This window comes from Oratosquilla oratoria, chromosome 5 (assembly GCF_046742065.1).
Source record: "Oratosquilla oratoria isolate Oo_2021 chromosome 5, ASM4674206v1, whole genome shotgun sequence".
Taxonomy (NCBI): domain Eukaryota; kingdom Metazoa; phylum Arthropoda; class Malacostraca; order Stomatopoda; family Squillidae; genus Oratosquilla; species Oratosquilla oratoria.
The window spans coordinates 23,293,597-23,314,410 of NC_134781.1; the positions used below are offsets into that span (position 1 = coordinate 23,293,597).

Here is a 20,814-nt window from a genome sequence, read left to right on the forward strand (position 1 = left end):
ATCCTCCACTCCTAGTTCTACTCTATCCTTCACTACCTCTCCTCTCTCAGCTTCCTCTTGTACTCCTTTTCTTTCTTATTTAAACAGTTTACTCTAAGCACACACTCATTGTTGGAGAGGAAGTCCAGCAATTAAGCTCTGACTTAGCACTTTGTCGAATGAATCAGGAAAAATGTCTTGTTTTTCGGAATGTAGGGTTGTGTTCTCAAGTGACTGGTAAGGTATCAATCCAGTATTTGGAAAGTATAGTTTTAGCATGAAATGGAGGAAAGTAAAGAAAAAAGAACCAATGAACCAACAAAAAAGAGGATTAAATATGAAGCTCACTGGCTTAGCGGGTTAGGGCGTCATTACTTGCGGCGAAGGTCGAGGGGATGGCGGTTCGAATCCTGCCACCGGCGAAGTTGAACCAAGGGCATGGTTCATTAAATTCCACACTACAAAGTCCTCTGTAAGGGGCACTGTCCTAGCCTTCCGATAGGGGGGAGTTTGTGATGTTAAACCATATCAAATATGAGTAGAGTGGAATTACCACTGGGAGTGATCCCAAAGAAAACGTATATATAAGTGTCACTCCAAAGATGACTCACAGGTATGAAAGTAAATGTATTTTTGGGCTTTCAGAGGGAAAGGGGAACAATAGAAAAAGTTATGGATACGGAAAGAGAAACTAGGGTTAGCAGGGCACTAAGGAATCGAGACAGCAATGACTTGATGGATGAATTTATTGATTTAAAAATAGACTATAGAGCTCTGCAAATAGATGTCAAACTTACGTAGAATTAACGACGAAATAATCAGAGTTAGATCTGAAAAGTGAACCAAGTATGATTAAAAGAGAAAATGAAATGAAAATGAGGATAGAAACAAAAATGATGAACTAAAGAAAGAGGTCAGAGAACAATTACAGTGACCAAAAAGATGGGAAAATCAAAGAGATGGACCTCATCAATATAAAATTTCAGTGGAAACAGGAATGTGAAAATCAAAAAATCTCTTTCAAAGAAAATAATACAACAGCTGGTAGAAGAGAATGCAAAGGAAACCGTAATTAAGGTAATCAAAGAAAAGGAAAACTGGGTGAGAGACAGTGGATAAAAAGAAATGCATTGTGGTTTACGGTATCAAAGAAAAACATAATGTACACAAATACATATACCAAAGGCTCCCTTACAAGGGAGATAGCTAAAGAGAAAAAAAAGAGAAAGAAATTGCAAAGGAAATACTGAAAGTGGTTCAGGACAAGGGTCAAGATTGAAGGAAATCGATGACGTGCATAGGATGGGTACATGATCTAAGGAAAAAAATTATAGGTCAATGAAAATCAAACTAAGGACTCAAATGATAGCTGAAGAGATACTATTGAAAGCGGCAAAACTAGCAAACAGTGAAAATTATAAAAATGTGTGGATAGAAAAGAAAATGAATAGTGAAGAAATAGAGAAAGATAGGGCACTAAGAAATGAAGCTAAAAAAACAGAGAGAAAAACAGAGACTGAAAAAGATGATTTCTGTTTTTTTTTTGGGGGGGGAGAATACTGGATCTGAGGCTAAGAAAATGGTACATCAGAAAAATGGAAACATAAAAAAATAAATAAATAAAAGTGGCATACACAAACATGGTCGGTATGTTTTCTGGAATTATTGAATTAAACTACTATTTGTTGATAGAGAAACCAGACATAATGAGTATTGTGGAGACAAAATTGAAAGGTCCTTTATCATCAAGTATGGTGGGACAAGATTTATACAACCATTGGTCAAAAAGATAGAATGGCTAAACTGGGGGGAGGAGTCATGTTATTGACTAGAAAGGGCTTAAATGTGATAAAGATAATAGAAGGTAAGGATAATGTGGAAATTATCATGATTAAAGTTGAAAATAGCATTATGAAAAGCAGAAAATTTATAGTAGTATATGTGCCCCCAAAAACAAAGGCTTGGTCTGATAGCGATCATTCAAAATTACTGGAAGACACAAAGAATGAATTATCTAAGATACTGATAGATGGAGGAAACATAGCAATTATGGGTGACTTTAATGCAAAGGAAATAAATTAGGAAGAACTGACAATAATAGGTGGAGAGGAACTCTGGGCAACATTCTACTGGATTTGACCATTGATTATACATTGACTCAATGGGTCAAGGAAAACACTAGATCTAGAAACAATGAAGAACCATCAAGACTAGACTTGATATTCACTTCTGAACCTAAGATCATAGACAAAATGAATTACAAGACACCAATTGGGAAGAGTGACCACATACTAATACAGTTCGAACTTATGGAACAAAATGATGTGAGAAGAAATGAGAAACATAGAGAAGGAAGATTAATGTACAACAAAACAGACTTTGTAAAACTTAGAATTTTTTTCAAAATGCTAACTGGGAAAAATTTTCAAATGATGAAACAAAGATGGAAGAGAAATGGAACATATTTAAAGAAAAATACAAGGAGGGAACAGATAAATATGTACCTAAGAAGAAACAAAAAAGGGTTTACATAAAGTGTTGGTATAACAAAAAGTGTAGTGATGCTAAAGATAGAAGAGACAAAGCCTGGAAAAGATGGAAAAAAAAAGACAAAAAAACAACCAAATGGCAAACATACATCAAACTGAGAAATGAATATGTAGATATATGTAGAGAGGAAAAAAGAAACTATGAAAAAGATATAATAGACAAATGCAAAGACCAACCTAAACTATTTTACAGATATGTAAATGACAAACTAAAAGACAAACATGAAATAGTGAAACTGGGCAATGGAAATAAAAAATATATAGAAGATGTAGAAATGGCTGAAGTAATCACCAGGCATTTTAGGTCTGTATTTACAATTGAAAGCTCACAAATTTGGGATGAAGGACAGTGAGAAAGATCTCCCAAAATGAAAGAAATAACGGTGACACAGAAAGAAATAAGGGACCAAATAATGAACCTTGACGTCAGAAAGTCATACAGGCCTGATGGAATTGTGAACTGGATATTGAAAGAATGTATAGATGAACTTACAGACAAAATACACAAGATAATTGACTTCTCACCTCCTCATTTCTCCCTCTATCCAGCCTAGTAACCCCTGTCATACTTCTCAGACACCTCATCTCAAACACATTGAAACTCCTTCTCTCTTCCTCTCTTATGTTCCATGTTTCTGCCCCTTACAGTGCTGTTGGCAATCACTCCTTCATACAATCTCCTCTTAGCCTCCATTCCCAAATGTCTATTCCTCATTACACTTTTTAATCCACCAAGGCATTTACTCATTTCTCTCAATCTACATTCTACCTCCACCTCCATTCCACTCTTTCCTGCCGCATTCACACCTAAGTATCTTAAAACTATTCACTTCCTCCAGTCGCTCTCCCTTAGTGCTCACTTCCAGTCTGCTGTCACTTTCACCCCTTGCACATTTCATCACCTTACTTTTACCCACATTTATCTTCAGCTTTCTTCTTTCACACACTCTCCCAAACTCTGCCACCAACTTCCTCAATCCCTCCTCTGATCCTGCTACAAGTGCAGTGTCGTCCACATACAACAGCTGGCTCACCTCCTACTTTTCTCCATTTTCTTTAAACATCTCCAATCCCTGACCCACCACCCTTGCATTTACCTTTCGCACCACCCCATCCATGTACAAGTTGAACAGCCAGGGCGACATAACACATCCCTGACAAAGTCCCACCTTTACCTCAAACCACTCACTCTCTCCATTTCTAATTCTAACACATGCTCTACATAAGTGGACCCCTAAATTTCTGAGATGTAATTCAAGTTTAAGCCTATATTTGCCAGATAAAGATAGCCCCTAGACACAAGGTAGCACCACTTCCCCCGGCCCTATTGGTATGGAAAGAAAAAAATTATTTCATAATTATATGCAGATGTTTACTGCATATTTACATCTAATGGAAGAGACAATCTGTATGAAAATTTCTCACTGATGATGGTGGTAGTTAGATAGCACTTGTGTAACGAACCCATAGTTCAACAGCTGTTTTCTACTACTATGAGTGAGTTCTAGCTCACAGAGTAATTCAGTTTAACCTACCTTAATGAACGTAACCTACCCTACAAGGCAAGTCATTGGTATAGTCATAATTCTACATTAAACTGTTTGACCAAATGTGAGTTTCAATAGGAAGTACAGTGAGACCTCTCATTAACGGACGTTAATTAGCTGTGTTTGCGGTGTTCTCGCTGTGTTTTCGGTGTTTTGGAGTGGTTTTTGGGTGGCATAGTGATTGCACGCACTAAACAACAGCACCAAAAACACAGCGAAAACACCACAAACACAGCTAATTAACGTCTGTTAATGAGAGGACTCACTGTAATTGTGGTGGGCTGTAAGAATTATGGGAAGTGATGAGCAACGAGTGTTCGGCAGGCAATTTCATTTGTTTGCTCCTCAGTTGTAAAGTCTCGCATTTTATATTCAGCATACAAGTCGACCCTTGATTTTAGAGAGACGATTTTAGGCTTCAAATGTCGACATACACACCTGCATATATGGTACTTATCAAAACAAGACAGTACGCAGGTAAAGTACTGGTGACAACCATTATATGTTGTGAAACAGCAAAGTAGCTTTAGAAACCGTAGCCCTGAAAAGTGTAAAGTAGCCCCTGAAATTTTTAGGTGATTGGAAAAAGAGAGTCCCTGACATGAAATAAGGCAATTTTTTCACTGTACTCTTCCCTCCTGTTCTCTTTACCCTACACACCATCTTTGCACACTTTAGCATTTCCTCCTTGAAATACACCCTTCTTCCTCTACTCCTGTTTCTCCTTATCTTTCACTGCATCTCAGCTCTATTTTACCAGGTATTCTTCTTTCACCTCTTAATCTCTACTCTCAGTTTCCCTTCCACCAGTTAATGATCAGTGAATGCCAGAACTATACACGATTTCAAGAATAAACTGGACATGGAGAGATTTGAAAATGGGTTACAACGAGCATAGCTCCCATCCCGTAAAATACAACTAGGTAATACACAATCCAATGCCCTCTTCTGAGCACATTTACATCCAGAACTTTTCCGATCTTGCTTTTGGGCAACAGTATATAATACATTAATGTCTTCTCAAGTACCCTCCCATAAACTTGGTCCATGCATACTTATGTTTATTTTCTTAAATATTGTGTTCACAATTATCACTTCCTTTTTAATGTATATCTCCAGCATCACTTCACTATCTATCCTTCCTACCATACCTCCTTACTATTCTCTCTACTGGTTCATCTCCTCTTCTAACAAGACTCTCCAGCACATTAAATTTTAATTTCTCCAAATCTTTTTGCATACTTAAATCACCCCAAAATGCTTCTCAATCTTAAATATGTCAGCATGAAAACTAGAATAAACTTAGTTTTTCCATCTTGAGTTGTCAGCCAATCCAGTGGTTACCTGGCAAGTATGGGTCTTCTGCTAGCGAGACCTGGGGAACAGATTGAACGATTGATGGTACGAAGATAGCATAGCTGCCCTTCAATTGCACTGGGAAAAATAGACAAATCATACCTCCCTTTCCACTTTCTCCATAAACAGTCATGCACCAGCGACCCTTTTGAACCCCCACAAATCACACCTATTGTCAGGTGAGCTCCAACAAAGGGATGGGTTTCAGATGAAGGGGTCGGGTAGATCTGGAGTTTCACAAGTTCCGTAGAAGTGAACAAGAGGATCACCCATGAGCTGTGAGGACCAGACGAGTCCTGATTTATCAGCTTCAGGCACGACCTTAGGAGGGAGAAGTTAGTGTTTGGAAGAAAAAGGATGAATGGTTTGTAAGGAGAAATCTAAATCTTTCACAAACACATAACCTCTCTTTGTGAGGCTCTCTAATCACGTTGCATAGATGTGAACGTAAAAAGTCTTCGTTGGTGTGGAGACGGGTTAGCGTATTAGCCTGGGTCTATGGGCTGGCATCAAACCTGAACCACTTCTCTCAACCCCACCATCACAGTCGGCTCATCACATGGACGACCTATCACTGGTCTCGATGGAATGCTAATTATATGCGCCTTTTTTCTTTATATTCATATTCTACAATATAAAACACTAAAACAAATTCATTTCTGCATTTTTTCTTGGCAATATTGGAATACCTAACCACCAATGTGTGACTGCAAAATTGTTGAGTCCAACTTAATAATAACTGTTTTTAATTTTTTGGGGACTATGACATATCCAAGTTATGCAGTCTAGTTACTGAGATGCTACTGCTTGCTGTATTTTCTCTTTCAAGAAATTCAAAACTTCCACGTCATCCACATTATTTCACTAGTCGAGGATTTACAAGGAAGAGAAAATTCAAGCTGGGCAGGCCAAAGCAAAACCTTAAGTTTATTATTCTTTTTGTACAGTTTTCTGATGTCTATATCTAGCAAAAATTGGACTTATTTTCATAACAAACATCAAAGTCGAAATTGAAGGTTAACTGATTGTTTGAAAGGAAATAAGGAGTAGACTGGTGATGACACACTGTGGTGATCATTGCAAAACCCTATCATTCCAGGACAACTCAAAAACAAATCATTAGTCAGAGAAAAGCAGAAGCCGAAGCATCACCTCAAGGAAGATAAAACAAAAGGTTTTTTTTTTTTTAACTTATGTTACAAACAACTATGTAATGTACGAAAATAAAAAAAGATTTCTATTTATTAAGGTTAGACATGTACTTAAGCTTACTTTCTAACATTTATATGTAGGAAAACACATACATACTGAATCCATCCTCTTGAATTTGTCACTGATGTTTTCTATTTTCACTTAAAAGTATACAAAGACTATTGTCTACTTGTGCCTTGCATTCATTCACAGTAGACAGGTTCCTTGAAGCTTCATTTTATCATCACGTTATTCATTACTTAGAATCTAAACTGCTTCTGCCACTGCCTATCACCTGCCTTGAACTAGAGTTGAGATTTACACTTTGTTGTCACAACTGCTGCTGGGAGAAGATGGGAGAGGTTTCAAAAGGGAAATGAACATAATTGAATATTATGTCATCCCAGTCTCTCTCAATCTCCACAAAACTACCATCAATGTGATCCCAATTTATGTAACTGGCATGTCTTGTCTTAAAAATGTATAGGAGAATTTATAACACAATAACAAGAAGTTTTAAGCATGAGGGGAGGGGAGGAGATGGAGAAAGATAAAGATGGGCAGATTGCCTGAGAGATTGAAAGAAGAAAAAGAGAGAGAGAGAGGAGGGCAAGGGAGTGGTGGGATTATGAAAATATACATTAGAATTTTATAGATTGAGAAGAGGAGGAAAAGCGAGACGGTGCCAGTTAGAGCAAGACATGTGAAAAGGAGGGCATGGGAGAGGGAAGGAAAGAATGGATGAACAAAGGGAGGGAGAGAAGAAACAGAATGAAAAAGACAGCAAGAGAGGGAGAAAGCAATACTCATAAACAAACACTTGCTATGTCAATAGTACAAATGGTAACAAACACGACTTTCAGTAAGAAAAACATCATCTGAACCAGTAAATATAATTTGCTATATTTTGTAAACATTAAAGGCATTCTAGTTATAAAAAAAATAAAAAATAAAAATTAAAAAGGCATACATTATCATAAATTTTTGTTCCTACTTGGTACTACCTTCCCATGCCATCATTCTGAACTCCATCCTAAAGCAAGTTCTTATGCAATTGGTAAGAAAATAGTAATAATATTGATAAAACTTTGACTTCCTTACTGGCGAAAGAACAATTTTACAACCTCGACACTTGCATCGCTCCTTTAGCCCCCACAACACAGGGCTGTCTGTCACTTCACGACCAACTCCCCTTCTTTTTTGTCTTGCCTGTTTTCTATATTCCCCTTAATTCTCCTTCACCAGAAGCCCTACAGCAGCAATATTTCACAATAGCTACCCTGTCTTTTCCTCTGTATTCTCTTCCACGTCTGTTATGACCTTTTAATTCTTCGAGCCAGAACCGACTACTTTACTAACAACAGTTCTTTCGTCTCCTGTCTCTTCCTACTTTTATACCTATGTCATTCAGGTCTCTCTGCCATTAATTTCCCAATAACCCTTTCCCCCTTTTTTCATTCTACTCATCATCTTCTTCTTCCTTGTAGACACGACTCCTGCCTTGAAGCCGACGCGACCGTGACCGCTGCCCCGACGAGTAGTTGTCAACAAAGCGTTGCGTCGTTGGCCGTTCAGCTCTCATTCTGCGACCTTCAGTTAATATTTTAGTCTGCAATAAATAGGATATGCTATGAGTTTCAAAAGCAAAAGAACATTTCTCTGTGTCTAAAGAAACTATCATCACAACAAACACATCTGATATGTAATAAGAAACTTAGGTTCCTTTTACGTCTGCCTTAGCCTACATCTTCTGCAGGACTAAAACATGCTCATTTCTTATCAGTATTTTTCCCCCTGTATCTGTGTCAATAATGCAATTCCTAAAACAGAAAAGAAAATATATACCATGGTCTTTTTCCCCCTTACCAGGGAGGTAACCAAGTCAAAAGGCATAAACCAACTTCCAAACATCCACAACCCTCCCTCTCATCTTAGCTCCTCATGGATGACAGGCCATCCCTGTATCCCACTCACTGCCCTGGGTCAGAGGCAATGCAGCAGGTCACAGCAAATTCAGAGCAAGGTTACTTCGCTTGATTGGTGACCCCACTCTTTCTCCTCATGCATAAAAAGAGACGACAAGGAGAAGTCCCTTTGGGCTGCATTAGAACATTATTAAAATGTAACCACTCCCTAACCCTAATGCCAACCCCCCACCCCCCTGCACTCACCCCTTCCCTTCCTTGCATCACAGTATCATCTATACACAGCCATTACTCACCCCTATCTCCTGTCTTCTCCCTTCCTTGCTCTACAGACATTCCCCTCTTGCTCAATGCCCCTTTCACCCCATCCATCCATCTCATCCTTGGTTGCCCCCTCATGTTCATTTCTTCCACCTCTGCCTTCCACACTTCTTTTACTAATCTTTCTTCACTCATTCATTCTATGTGTCTAAACCATTCCAATACTCTTTCATTAGCCCTATCTGCCATCTACTTTTCCACCCCAGCTCTCCTCTTCACCTCCTCATTTCTCACGCTATCCAACCTTGTAACCCCTACCATACTTCTCAGACATTTCAACTCAAACACATTCAAACTTTTCCTCTCTGCCTCTTAAATTCCAAGTCTCCACCCCACATATTGCTGTTGGAACAATCATCTCTTCATATAATCTCTTTTTTCCATTCATTCCCAAATGCCTATTTATCATTACACTTTTTAATCCCCCAAGGTATTTCTTTGCTTCTCTCAATTTACAATCTACCTCCACTCCTTCCTTTCCTGCCACATACAATCCAAAATACCTAAAGCTATCCACTTCCTCCAGCCTCTCTCCTTTAAGACTTACTTCCAACTTAAGGCCATCCTCTCCCCTTGTACATCTCATCATCTCTTACTCATTTTACCTTCAACTTCCTTCTTTCGCTCACCTTCCCAAACTCCATCACTAACTCCTTTAACCCTTCCTCTGACCCTGCCACAAGTGCAGTGTCATCAGCAAACAACTGGCTCATCTCCCACTTTTCTCCATTTTCTTTAACCATTTCCAATCTCTTGCCCATTACCTTTGCATCTACCTCCCACATCACCCCATCCATGTACATATTGAACAGCCATGATGACATGACACATCCAGGATGCGGCCACACCTTTACCACAAACCAATTGCTCTCTCCATTTCCAGTTCTAACACAGGCTCTACTACTCTCATAAAATCTCTTGACTGCCCTTAACAGCTTTCCCATCCCATATAACTGCAATACCTTCCACACTGCCTTCCTGTCTACCATCAAGCCTTTTCCAAATCCATAAAGGCCCTAAAAACATTCTTACTTTTTCCTAAAGCTTTCTCACATATCTGTCTTACCACAAAAATCTGATCCATGCAATCCCTACCTATCCAAAACCCACACTGTTCCTCACCAATTACTCCCTCTGTTCCTCTCCTAATCCTCTCAATCAAAACCCTCACATAAGCCTTCCCAACTACACTCAACAAACTGATCCCTCTGAAACTACTACACTCACACTTGTCCCCTTTTCCCTTGTAAAGTGGAACTATACAGGCACTCCTCCAGTACTCTACCCTCTTTTAGACAAACATTAAACAACCTCACCAGCCAGTCCACCATCACTGTACCTCCCTTTTTTAGACACTCCACATGACACCCATCCAATCCAGGTGCCTTACCTGCTCTCATCATTTTAATAACTGCTTTCACCTCATCTTTCCTTATTTCTCCTCCATTTTCCTCACTTATCACTGTAATTTTTTTTAGTACTTCCCACTGCAACTACCTTCCCCTATCCTCCTTCATATTTAGCAACTCCCTTAAATATTCTGTTCATCTTCCTCTTACTACCATCTCTTCAATAATCATCTCTCCATTTGCACCTTTTACCTCCTCTTCCTCTCTTAATTTCTTTCCAAAACATCTTTTTATTTCTTTCAAAATTTTCTGTCATACTTTTACCCTATTTCACATCTGTTCTCTTTGCCTCCTTTATCTTCTGCTTTACTTCTCTTCTCTTTTCTTTGTACCTCTCATATGATTCTCTCATCCTATTTTGTAACCAATCTATGAATGCTTGCTTCTCTTATACAACCTTCTTTGCTTCATCATCACACCACTCACTACCCTTCCTTCTATTTCCTCCCATCCTGCTTGTTCCACACACCAATTCTGCACACTCTGTGACTCCCTCCTTGAATTCCCCATTCCATTGATAAATAAAATAAAATAAAATAAATGGCAGGCATTATGGCATATTGCTTAGATGTTCTAAATGAATCTTAAAAATCTGAACTGTACTACATTACACTGCCTCTGCAGGAAGCTTATTCCATTCATTTACTACATGGTTGGCAAAGTGGTTTCTACCCACTTCCAAATCAAATCTACTTCCTGACAGTTTGAGACCATTATTTCTTGTGATTCACATTCGGTGCAAAAATTTCACCCCTTTTGATGTTGTCAATTCCCTTTAAAAATTTATAGTCCTGTATTAAATCACACGAGTTTATGCTTTTTTAAGGAAAATAGATTCAATTTTTACATGACTTATTTCTGATATTTGGAATTAGGTTTGTGGTTTGCCATTGTACTTTTTCCAATCTATCAATGTCTTTAATTAGATTCAGTGACCATTTAGAAATAGCATATTCCAAATGTGGATGAACTAATGATTTATACTGCTTCTTAATGAGATGAAATGCCTGAGAAGTATGGAAGGGGTTACTAGGCTGGATAAGTGAGAAATGAGGAGGTGAGGTAGAGAGCACAGGTAGAAAGGGAGTTAGGAGATAGGATTGATGAGTATTGGGATGGTTGGACACATGGAAAGAATGTGTGAGGAAAGATTAGTAAAAGAGATGTGGAAGGCAAAGGTGGAGGGAGTGAACATGAGGGGGTGACCAAGGATGAGATGGATGGATGGGGTAAAAGGGACATTGGGAAATAGGGGAGTGTCTGTTGAGGAAGGAAGGGAAAAGACAGAAGATAAGAGTGAGTGGAGAATGGTTGTGTATGGATGATGCTGTGATGCATGGAAGGAATGGGTGGGAGATGGGGGAAAATGTGTGAACGATATTTTGATGCAGCCCAATGGGATTTCTCCCCATTTTCTCTTTAACTGCATGAGGGGACAGACAGGGGGGGTCGCCGATTAAATGAAGCTGCCTTGCTGTGGATGTGCTGTGTCTTGCTGCATTGCTTCTGACCCAGGGCAGTGGGCAAGATGCAAGGATCACCTGTCATCCTGGAGTAGTCAAGAAAAGAAGGTGGGAGGTGTGGTGAATGGGAGTGGAGTATGTGGGGATGAAATGGGTGGGGGTGGATTTATGCCTTTGACTTTGGCTACCTCATTTGTAAGGGGGGGGGAAGCCGTTGGCATATGTGTTAATGACAGATAGACTTTTAGAATAAAAAAATTTGCAGTCATTGTCTTATTTGTTTTTTTCTGAGGTGGAAATACACTGTATAGATGATCTGGGATCATTACTGATAATTATGCAGAGATCACTTTCACTATCCACTTTTATTAACAAAATTCCAAATAACTTATAATCATACTTATTGTTAATTTTACCTTTGTACATAATCTTACATATACTTGGTTTAATTTTCATTAGCCACTTTTCATACCATTGCTGTAGTTTATCTAAATTTTCTTGAATATCTAATTGTAATTTCATTCACCCATCCACCTATCCATCCTTTCTTTGGTCTAACCTTTGCTCTCACTCTCAGCACCACTAAATTTCTTATTCTCATAACATGAACAAACCACTTGGCATTTTCTATGGTTTCTTCACAAATCCTAACATTCATTAATTTGTCATATTCTATAACTCCATGAACAGCCCTCAAACTTCTCATTTCCACTCCCTGCACACAATTTAACTCTCTCATTGTCCATACCCTCAAATTATACCACTGAAGGAGATGACGTATAAAAAAAAAACAAATCCAACACTCCACATGTCCATATAAAAGCTAGATCATCCATCTTTCTCCTCATAATATATGCACAGCTTTAATTACGCATTTCTTCACATGCACTTTACCTTTTCTTTTTCCTTGCTCTGCAAAAATTTATCAAGTGCTTCCTTGCAGCCATCTAGGTTCTCTTCAGGTTCCCAAGAATCTGCTCCTGAACCCCAGCCTTTCCAACGAATCAGGTACTCTGTCTTGCCCTTTCGCTCTCGAGTATCCAAGACCTTCTCTACCTAAGGAGAATAAAATTCACATCAAATATGATTCTTACTTGTCCCTGTAATACTAAAACAGGAACCGACACCAGGTACCTGGAAGTGGTGATCCAGCAAGACAAATATCAGAGACAATCATCTCCTTGCCACTGATCTTCAAACCCTGTCAACACCCTTACTTCCATTTGGAAGTACAGTCATGACAATCTGACACCAAGTCTCAAGAGCTCATGACCAGCAATTGCTCCTCTCCTCCTTTAGGTGATAAACAGTCCCACATTCATACAACACAATAGCATTTCTTCCTAGAGACCTACAGGAGGGACAAGAGACCTACTTCCTGCCACTATGGGGATGAGAGTCATGAAACTCAAGGGAACAATTATTACTATATCAAACCCAAGTCAACTGAACATGATTATTGTCACTAGTGATAAAATAGAATATAAGTTCATCTCATGAATCTTCAAATTTTCAGTTTCTTATGAACTGCTGTATATCATAAACCCTTATTCATAAGCATCCATGTAGAGACCTAAATACCTAAATACATTTCTACTCTAACACCATAATGACACACAACAATTTAGTTTACTTACTGTCCAGTCTTGTGTCTCTTCGAGCTTTTTGAGTGTGGCAAGGAACTTGTTGAGAATGTTTGGACAATTCAACTCCTCTTCAGGAAGCCACGAGTCGTACTTTGGAGGCCATCCCTTCCAGCGCACTTTGTACTCTGGTTTGCTGCCTTTCTTCTCCCGCATTCCCATAATTGCCTCTACCTGCATGGGGGCACATTCACTACAGAAAAGGCTTACAAAGGAAAAAGGATAACAAGACAGCAAAGTGACAGTAGTTAATCTGGAGAGAGAAAAAAAAAATGGAAGGAGTAGCAAATTATCCTAGGGAAGAGAAAAAAAATCAGAGAGGATGAATATTATCATTTCTTTTTTATTTATTTATTTTTTACTTTTTTCTTTTGTTCAGTTTTCCTTTTCGACCATTTCACTGACCAAAGATCTGTGGAGTAGGTTTGTCAGCTCTGCCCTAGAAGCAATACAACAACTGAATTTCAGAGGTTCCAGCATTCATTCCAGTTGCTACAATGCAATTCTATTTCATCATGCTGAAGGGAACTATCCCCCTCTACAGTGAAAATTTTAAATATACCTGTCACTTATTTCAATCAACCCTTTCACCATATCTTGCGACTTTAGTATTTATTCTTGCCGTTTCAGCAAAACTAGCCCTTCCAAATTAAGTTCCTCCAACACAGATTTTGTTTTGATGATTCCTCACTTGGGGGTCATGGGTTTCCAGCAAGAGAGAACCAGGACGATAGATTAACAAGGCTGCAATTCTTTTATTCAGCTGAAGGGCCTCATACTAAAAGATACCATGTCTACGAATCAAAAAAACTATAGAAGAGCACAGACGGGCTACAAATACTTACAGAATCAGAGAAAAACTTTGAAAAGGTATTACTGAAAAATTGAAAGGTAAGCCTATATTCTACAAGTTTGTCAATGATAAAATTGGACAAAGAATGAATCTCCAAATTGGCAGTAGATGGAAGAATTTATGAAGAGGCATCAACAGGCTCAAATAATTAACAATAGTTTCCAGTTAGTTCTGACTAAAGAAAAAGAGTGAGAGGAGATATGTAAGTAATGTCTAGTTGTATGAAGGAGGAAGTAAAGGAAGTACACAAATTATTAAACATAAAGCTCCTACGTTTGATGAAATCTCAAAGGATTGCACAGACCAACTGATGAAAAAGCTTCATAATCTAAATGCGTGCTCACCGGAGGACAGTACTATACCAGACTGGAAAAGAGCTAAAGTTAAGGAAGAAGAGGCAACCACTGAACTACACCAGTGTCTCTGACCAGCATAATAGCTAAATTATGTGAATGAACTGTATAAGATAGGTTATATATTTTGAAGAGATCATTTTAGCAGATAATCATTTTGGTTTTTGAAGTGGAAGATCATGTATATCAAACCTGCTAAGCTTTTACTTAAGAGTGGGTGATGTGCTGAAAGACAGGGTTAGGTGGACTGTGTATACTTGGATCTAGAGAGGGCATTTCACAGGGTACTTCATCACTGATTTTTGTGGAAATTTAAGTATACTGGAGGACTTACAGGTAACTTCTGGCACCTGCACTGTTATTGATACAAATAAAATGACAAGATGGAAGGTACAAGTTATACTAACATGTTTGCACAGTGCAAAAAAACACAAGAATAAAAAATGGGGGAAACTTCAAATTACTGACAGATCTCAATACTATATAGGCATGGAACTAATTATAGAAAATTAATTCTAATGCCATAAAATAGAAATATAAAGTACTGGAAATTGGGAGAAACTCAAAAACACCATCAATGAACCACTCAATGGGATGTGAATCAATTACAAAAGTAAAAGGGGGAAAAATCTGGGAGTGTTGGTCAGACACCTTGTCACTTGATAACATACCAGCAAAGCCATGACTATTGACAGATGTAAATGTAGCTTTCCACTACATGGATAAAATAATTAATGGGGAAAAAGAAGGAAAATCATGTAATGCCTGATCTATTCTAGATATGTGGTGCCGGTGAGGTTTCCACATAAAGCAAAAGATATAAACATGACTGAGAAAAACCAGAGATCAACAGCCAAATTTCTTTCCAGCCTTGCATATGGAATATATAAATAGATTAAAAACAATGAAGATGTAATCAATAAAATAAGAGAAAGAGGCAATTTGATGTTATTTTACTACATTACATATACCTCTCCATTTCACTTGGCAGTCACCCTCTCTCCCCTTCTCACTCAATTTGCTTTCAGCACTTCTGCCTCCCTCCCTTATTTCTCCACTTTGTAACCACTCTCAATCTCCCTTCCACCAAATGATCAGACATTCCACTGCTCTCTCCATTTAACACGTTCCTGTCCAAAACTCTTCAAATCACCCCTTTGGATACAACTACACTGATTAATACTCTCTTAACTACCCTCTTGTTAACCGCTATGTCCCTTGTATGTACACATCTTTTTCTTAAATGTTGTACTCAGTTCAGTTCTCTTTCAATAAATATTTCCATAATTTCACCTCCATTTTTTGTTCCTTTCTGGTATACCACTGCTACACTTGCTCATTTCCGACAACACTGCATTCACATTCTTTCCAAAGCTCTCCACAATCATATAAATAATCACAAAATTCTTCTCTCTTCATCACTTTCCTCACCACCAGTCATATGCACTTACAAACACCCAAACCTCCCATTCTATTTGTGTTTTCACCCACATTATCTTTCAAGACCAAACAGATTATTCACCAACAAAGCCACCCATTACCTCCATCACCCTCTCTCCATTTCTGATGCTCTACCAATCACAATCAAACTCACCTTTACCTTTCAGTTTAATTTCTCAGTGCTAGCACATCCATCTTTCTTCTCATAAACACTCTTCTAGTCTATATTTCGCTCTCATTTGTTCCACATCCACAAACAAATACTCTATCACCTATTGAAATGGGACAAGAGAGAAACTAGAGGACAAGATAAAAATCTAAAGAAGGACAGTTACAGAAGAGACCTGAAGAAAAAAAAAAAAAAAAAAAAAAAAAAAAAAAAAAAAAAAAAAAAAAAAAGTTTCCCACACAAAGTGATCGATGTCTGGAACAAACTAAACTGTGAAACAGTGAATGCCAGAACTATACACAAGTTCAAAAATAAATTGGATGTGGAGAGATACGAAAACGGGTCACAATTGAGCATAGCTCCCATCCTGTAAAATACAACTAGGTAAATACAAGGGTTCCGATAAGAGTCTTTCCTCCAGACCCAATACTTTCTTAACCACTTCGGTACAATGACGCCTATGTAGGCATCATGAGGCACGAATGGATACATGAGTATGCTGGCATCAGCATCTTGATTATACAGTACAGGTACTCCTCGTTTAACGACCTACTCGGTTAGTGACGACGCGGAGTTATGACGGGCTTTATGACAGACGTTTAACGTAAATCTCCCGAAGTTACGACATCGTGTACGATAATTAAGTTGGCTGAGGCAAATTTGTATGATGTTATAATTGAACTTGTACGGTGGATATTAGCTGTGAGGTAAAGTGTTCTGAAGCTTAGGTCTACATTACCATCCTGCAAGCTGCAAAAACTACCTGGGGTACAGTATATACCGGTAGTGGTAAATTTTTAGTTTCGACCATGGGCGCAATATAGCAATAGAAAATTAATTATTAATTTTGTAAATTATAATGTATCAAAGTAATATGCAATTTTGTGAGCGGAAAAAAAAAAAAAAAGGTGCTAAAACAAATTTCGTAAGTAACGAAGTCATGTCGGACGAATGGTACACCATGTTTGTTATGATAGATGCCGATGTCGAAGAAATAAAAGGATGATGAATTCGTCTAACCTAAACTAAACTAACCTGACCTGTGTTTGATAAATCATTACCTGCAAATTAAATGTCATCCGGCTCGTCCTCGTTGTTGTCGTCGTGAGAGACGTTGGCAGACGACAAGATGGCGTCCCAATCCTATGCTACCGACTTCGTTCATTAGCATATTTTCTTGTAGCATGGTATTTTTTACTTTCATTTCCGCCCACAAAATTGCATATTACGTTGATACATTTTAATTTACAAAATTAATAATTAATTTTCTATTGCTATATTGCGCCCATGGTCGAAACTAAAAAAATACCCCGGTATTCAATATGGAATGTCAGCATACGCGGATTTGGTCATATACGGTAATTTCAGGAACCTAACCACCGTAAATAAATAGTAAATAAAGCTTTAATGTACTGCATAAAAGAGGGAAAATACACGAAAATAAAATACATGTATTGCTGGACATTGTACATACAGTACATGTACGTATATGTATACACTTTCGCTTAACGACCAATTCGGTTAACGACGGCGCGCTGGTCCCAATTGTCGTCGTTAAACGAGGAGTGGTTGTATATATATTTTTTGTAGTTGTACATGAGTTATCCCCCGGATTCCGTGAACTGGTCTGATCACGTTTTCTGTGTTTATTATTACTCAGGATAAAAGAGAACAAGTAATACAGCAGTGACTTTATATTTTATAATGCGAGTAGTGTGATGGAAATTACATATGACAGCTGATGCTGCGGAAGAAAATTTGAGTCGTACTGAAGTGGTGAACTCTTCACAGAAACTTACAATCCCCATCACTTTCTTTCATTTTCTACAACACACAAAGACACAAGGTGTTGCACTTGTATCATCCTACCACACCAGCATATGAAAAGGTGCGAGAGTAAAGAGCAATAAAGGATAGATTCAAACGGTACAGTTAAAGTAAGAAATTCTGCATTCCGCTATGAATGGAGAAGAGTCTCTTGCATGTACATATACATACTTAAATGGGACAATAGAAATACAAGGGGACACAAGAAGAAACTTATGAAGGACAGTTACAGAAGATATCTGAAAAAGAATAGCTTTCCACACAGAGTGATAGATACAAAGAATAAATTAAAAGAGAAAACAGTGAGTGCTAAAACTAGACATGACTTTAGGAAAGAACTGGATGCGGAAAGATACAACTGCGGGTCCCTACGAGCATAGCTATTCTCCCGCAAAATACAACTAGGTAAATACATACAAGCCAAAGTGGCTTTTCTCCTCAAAAGATGATGGCCAAGTTGAAATATACACCTACCCTACAACCATCCAAAACCCATTCATCACCCCACCCTTCTTAGCATCTTATGGATGAAGGGGGTTATCCTGGTCTACTGCAATGCTCAGATCAAAGGCAATGCAGCGAGAAACAATATTTCCAGAGCAGGGTCTGACAGCCAGAGCTGATTTACCCCTCACTGTTCCTTTATACAGTGTAGCAAACTTCCCTCTCATCTATATATATATATATATATATATATATATATATATATATATACAGTATTACCTCTCATTAACGGACCAAAAGGGGGTAACAGTGTCTGTTGATGTGAATAATCTGTTGATTTGGAGTGGTTCTTGGGTGGCATAGTGATTGCACAGCACTAAACATCAGCACCAAAAACACCGAAAACATAGCGAAAACATCGCAAATACAGCTAATTAACGTCCTTTAATGAGAGGTAGCACTGTATATGTATATATGAGGAAGGCAGAAGAATAAGACATGGGTCTAAGGCCTAGTTTATTCCTAACCGGTTTTGCTTTGAGCTTCTTCAGAGGAATGAAACTCCTGGATGAAAGTAACAACCTAAATGTCATCTACAAGATCCCCTGTAGCAAATGTAAGAAGGCATACTTTGGCAAGAGCCACAGAGGTCTCCAAAAGAGAATAAGGGAACACAAGGCAGATCTGAGAAACCATTGCCTCTCAAATGCACTGGTAGGCCATGTAGACAAAGATCATCTACCCAACTGGCAAGAGGCTAAAGTGTTAAGAAAATGCTTAGCAAGGAGACAGAGAAAGGTAATTGAGGCCCTACACATGGCTAAGGCAGACATGAACCAAAAAGTAGGGGACATAAAATGATCAAAATACATAGCAAAATATGCAACTATTTGGAGCAACACAAAGATAGCACCAACTTAGATCCATCCATCTCATCCTTGGTCATCTCCTCAAGTTCACTCCTCTATTTTTCACACTTCTTTTACTAATCTTTCTTCACTCATTCTTTCCATGTATCCAAACCATCCCAATACTCTCTTATCAGTCCTATTTGCTATTTCCTTTTCCACCTCCGCTCTCCTCCTCACCTTGTTTCTCAATCTATCCAACCTTGTAATACTTACCATACTTCTCAGACATTTCACTTCAAACACATTTAAACTTTTCCTCTGCCTCTCTTGACTTCTAAGTCTCCACTCTATACAGTGCTATTGGCACAATCACCCCTTCATATAATTTCTTTGCATTCATTCCCAGATGCCTATTTCTCATGGCATTTTTTAATCCCACATAGTATTTACTTGATTCTCTCAATCTACAATTTACCTCCACCTCCACTCCTCCCTTTCCTGCCACATGCAACCCCAAATACCTAAAATTATTGATTTCCTTCATCCTCTATCCTTTAATACTTCCAACTAACTGCCATCCTCTCCCCTTGTATATCTCATCATCTTACTTTTACCCACTTTTACGCTGTTGTGTTAAACTTAAATATTAGTATCTTCGTTATTAAGTAGCATTCAACAAAGTACCAGGCTCTCATGAGGGAAGGGGGAAGGTATGGTCAAGGGCAGCACTTTTAGGGGTGCAGCAATTCTAGCAAGAACTTGCCACCTACACGGCTGACAAAATAATGATGATAAAAAAAAGCTTAAAGAAGCCCTGAATATGTTACCATAACAGATGAATTTTCCTTTAGAATTAAGAAAATATTGAACATTTTCCCTTTTCCTTGCTACAATAGGGCATTAAACACAAATTTTAAAATCTGTTTAATTGTTTTGTAAGCCAATAGCTAAAATTGGCACTAAGGGAGGGTGGAGGAGGGATGTTGTGATGGGGGTGTCTTTGTGAACTTTAACCCAAGATGCAACTTAGGTATGTAAGGTCCTTGCAAAGTACATAAGTATGAACAAATCCACCCAAAAATTAAATAATCATAAAAATATTCTTTAATTACTGTTGACGTATCACGATGGATGGTGTGCTTCTTAACCAGCCATCCACACTGACAAACCAAATACACGTTTTTTCTTTCTATTTCTTTTGAATAATTACATATGAACCATATTGCAAGACATTATAATCATATTTTGCTTAATAAAATTTCAGAAAATCAAAGTTTCATTGCATTAAAAACTAATCCATCTTTTAATTTGGTTAATTTCATTATAATAAGGTATTGTATTTCTGCTACACATTACAATGTACAGAACAGTATAATTTTTCTTTATGATGTAAAATATTTCTTCACTTTAATTTTCATCCACGGTATGTAAAGACAGTACTGGGTAGCATTGTTGGTTACGAGTCCAAAAGAATGAATGAATGGGGATGACATT

General features: G+C 38.1%; 1 protein-coding gene across 3 annotated transcripts in view; it reads right to left on the minus strand.

Moving 5' to 3' along the window:
• Window positions 1-6,331: 6,331 nt before the first annotated feature.
• LOC143025407 (uncharacterized) overlaps window positions 6,332-20,814 on the minus strand; it is an 86,610-nt gene continuing 72,127 nt past the window's right edge. For all 3 annotated transcript variants that reach the window (XM_076185040.1, XM_076185041.1, XM_076185039.1), the window contains 3 exons: window positions 13,378-13,557; window positions 12,635-12,796; window positions 6,332-8,231 (listed from right to left, as the gene is read on the minus strand). In XM_076185040.1, coding sequence (XP_076041155.1) covers window positions 8,082-8,231; window positions 12,635-12,796; window positions 13,378-13,557 — 492 coding nt within the window. In that variant the 3' untranslated portion in view covers window positions 6,332-8,081. The remainder of the gene's footprint in view (window positions 8,232-12,634; window positions 12,797-13,377; window positions 13,558-20,814) is intronic.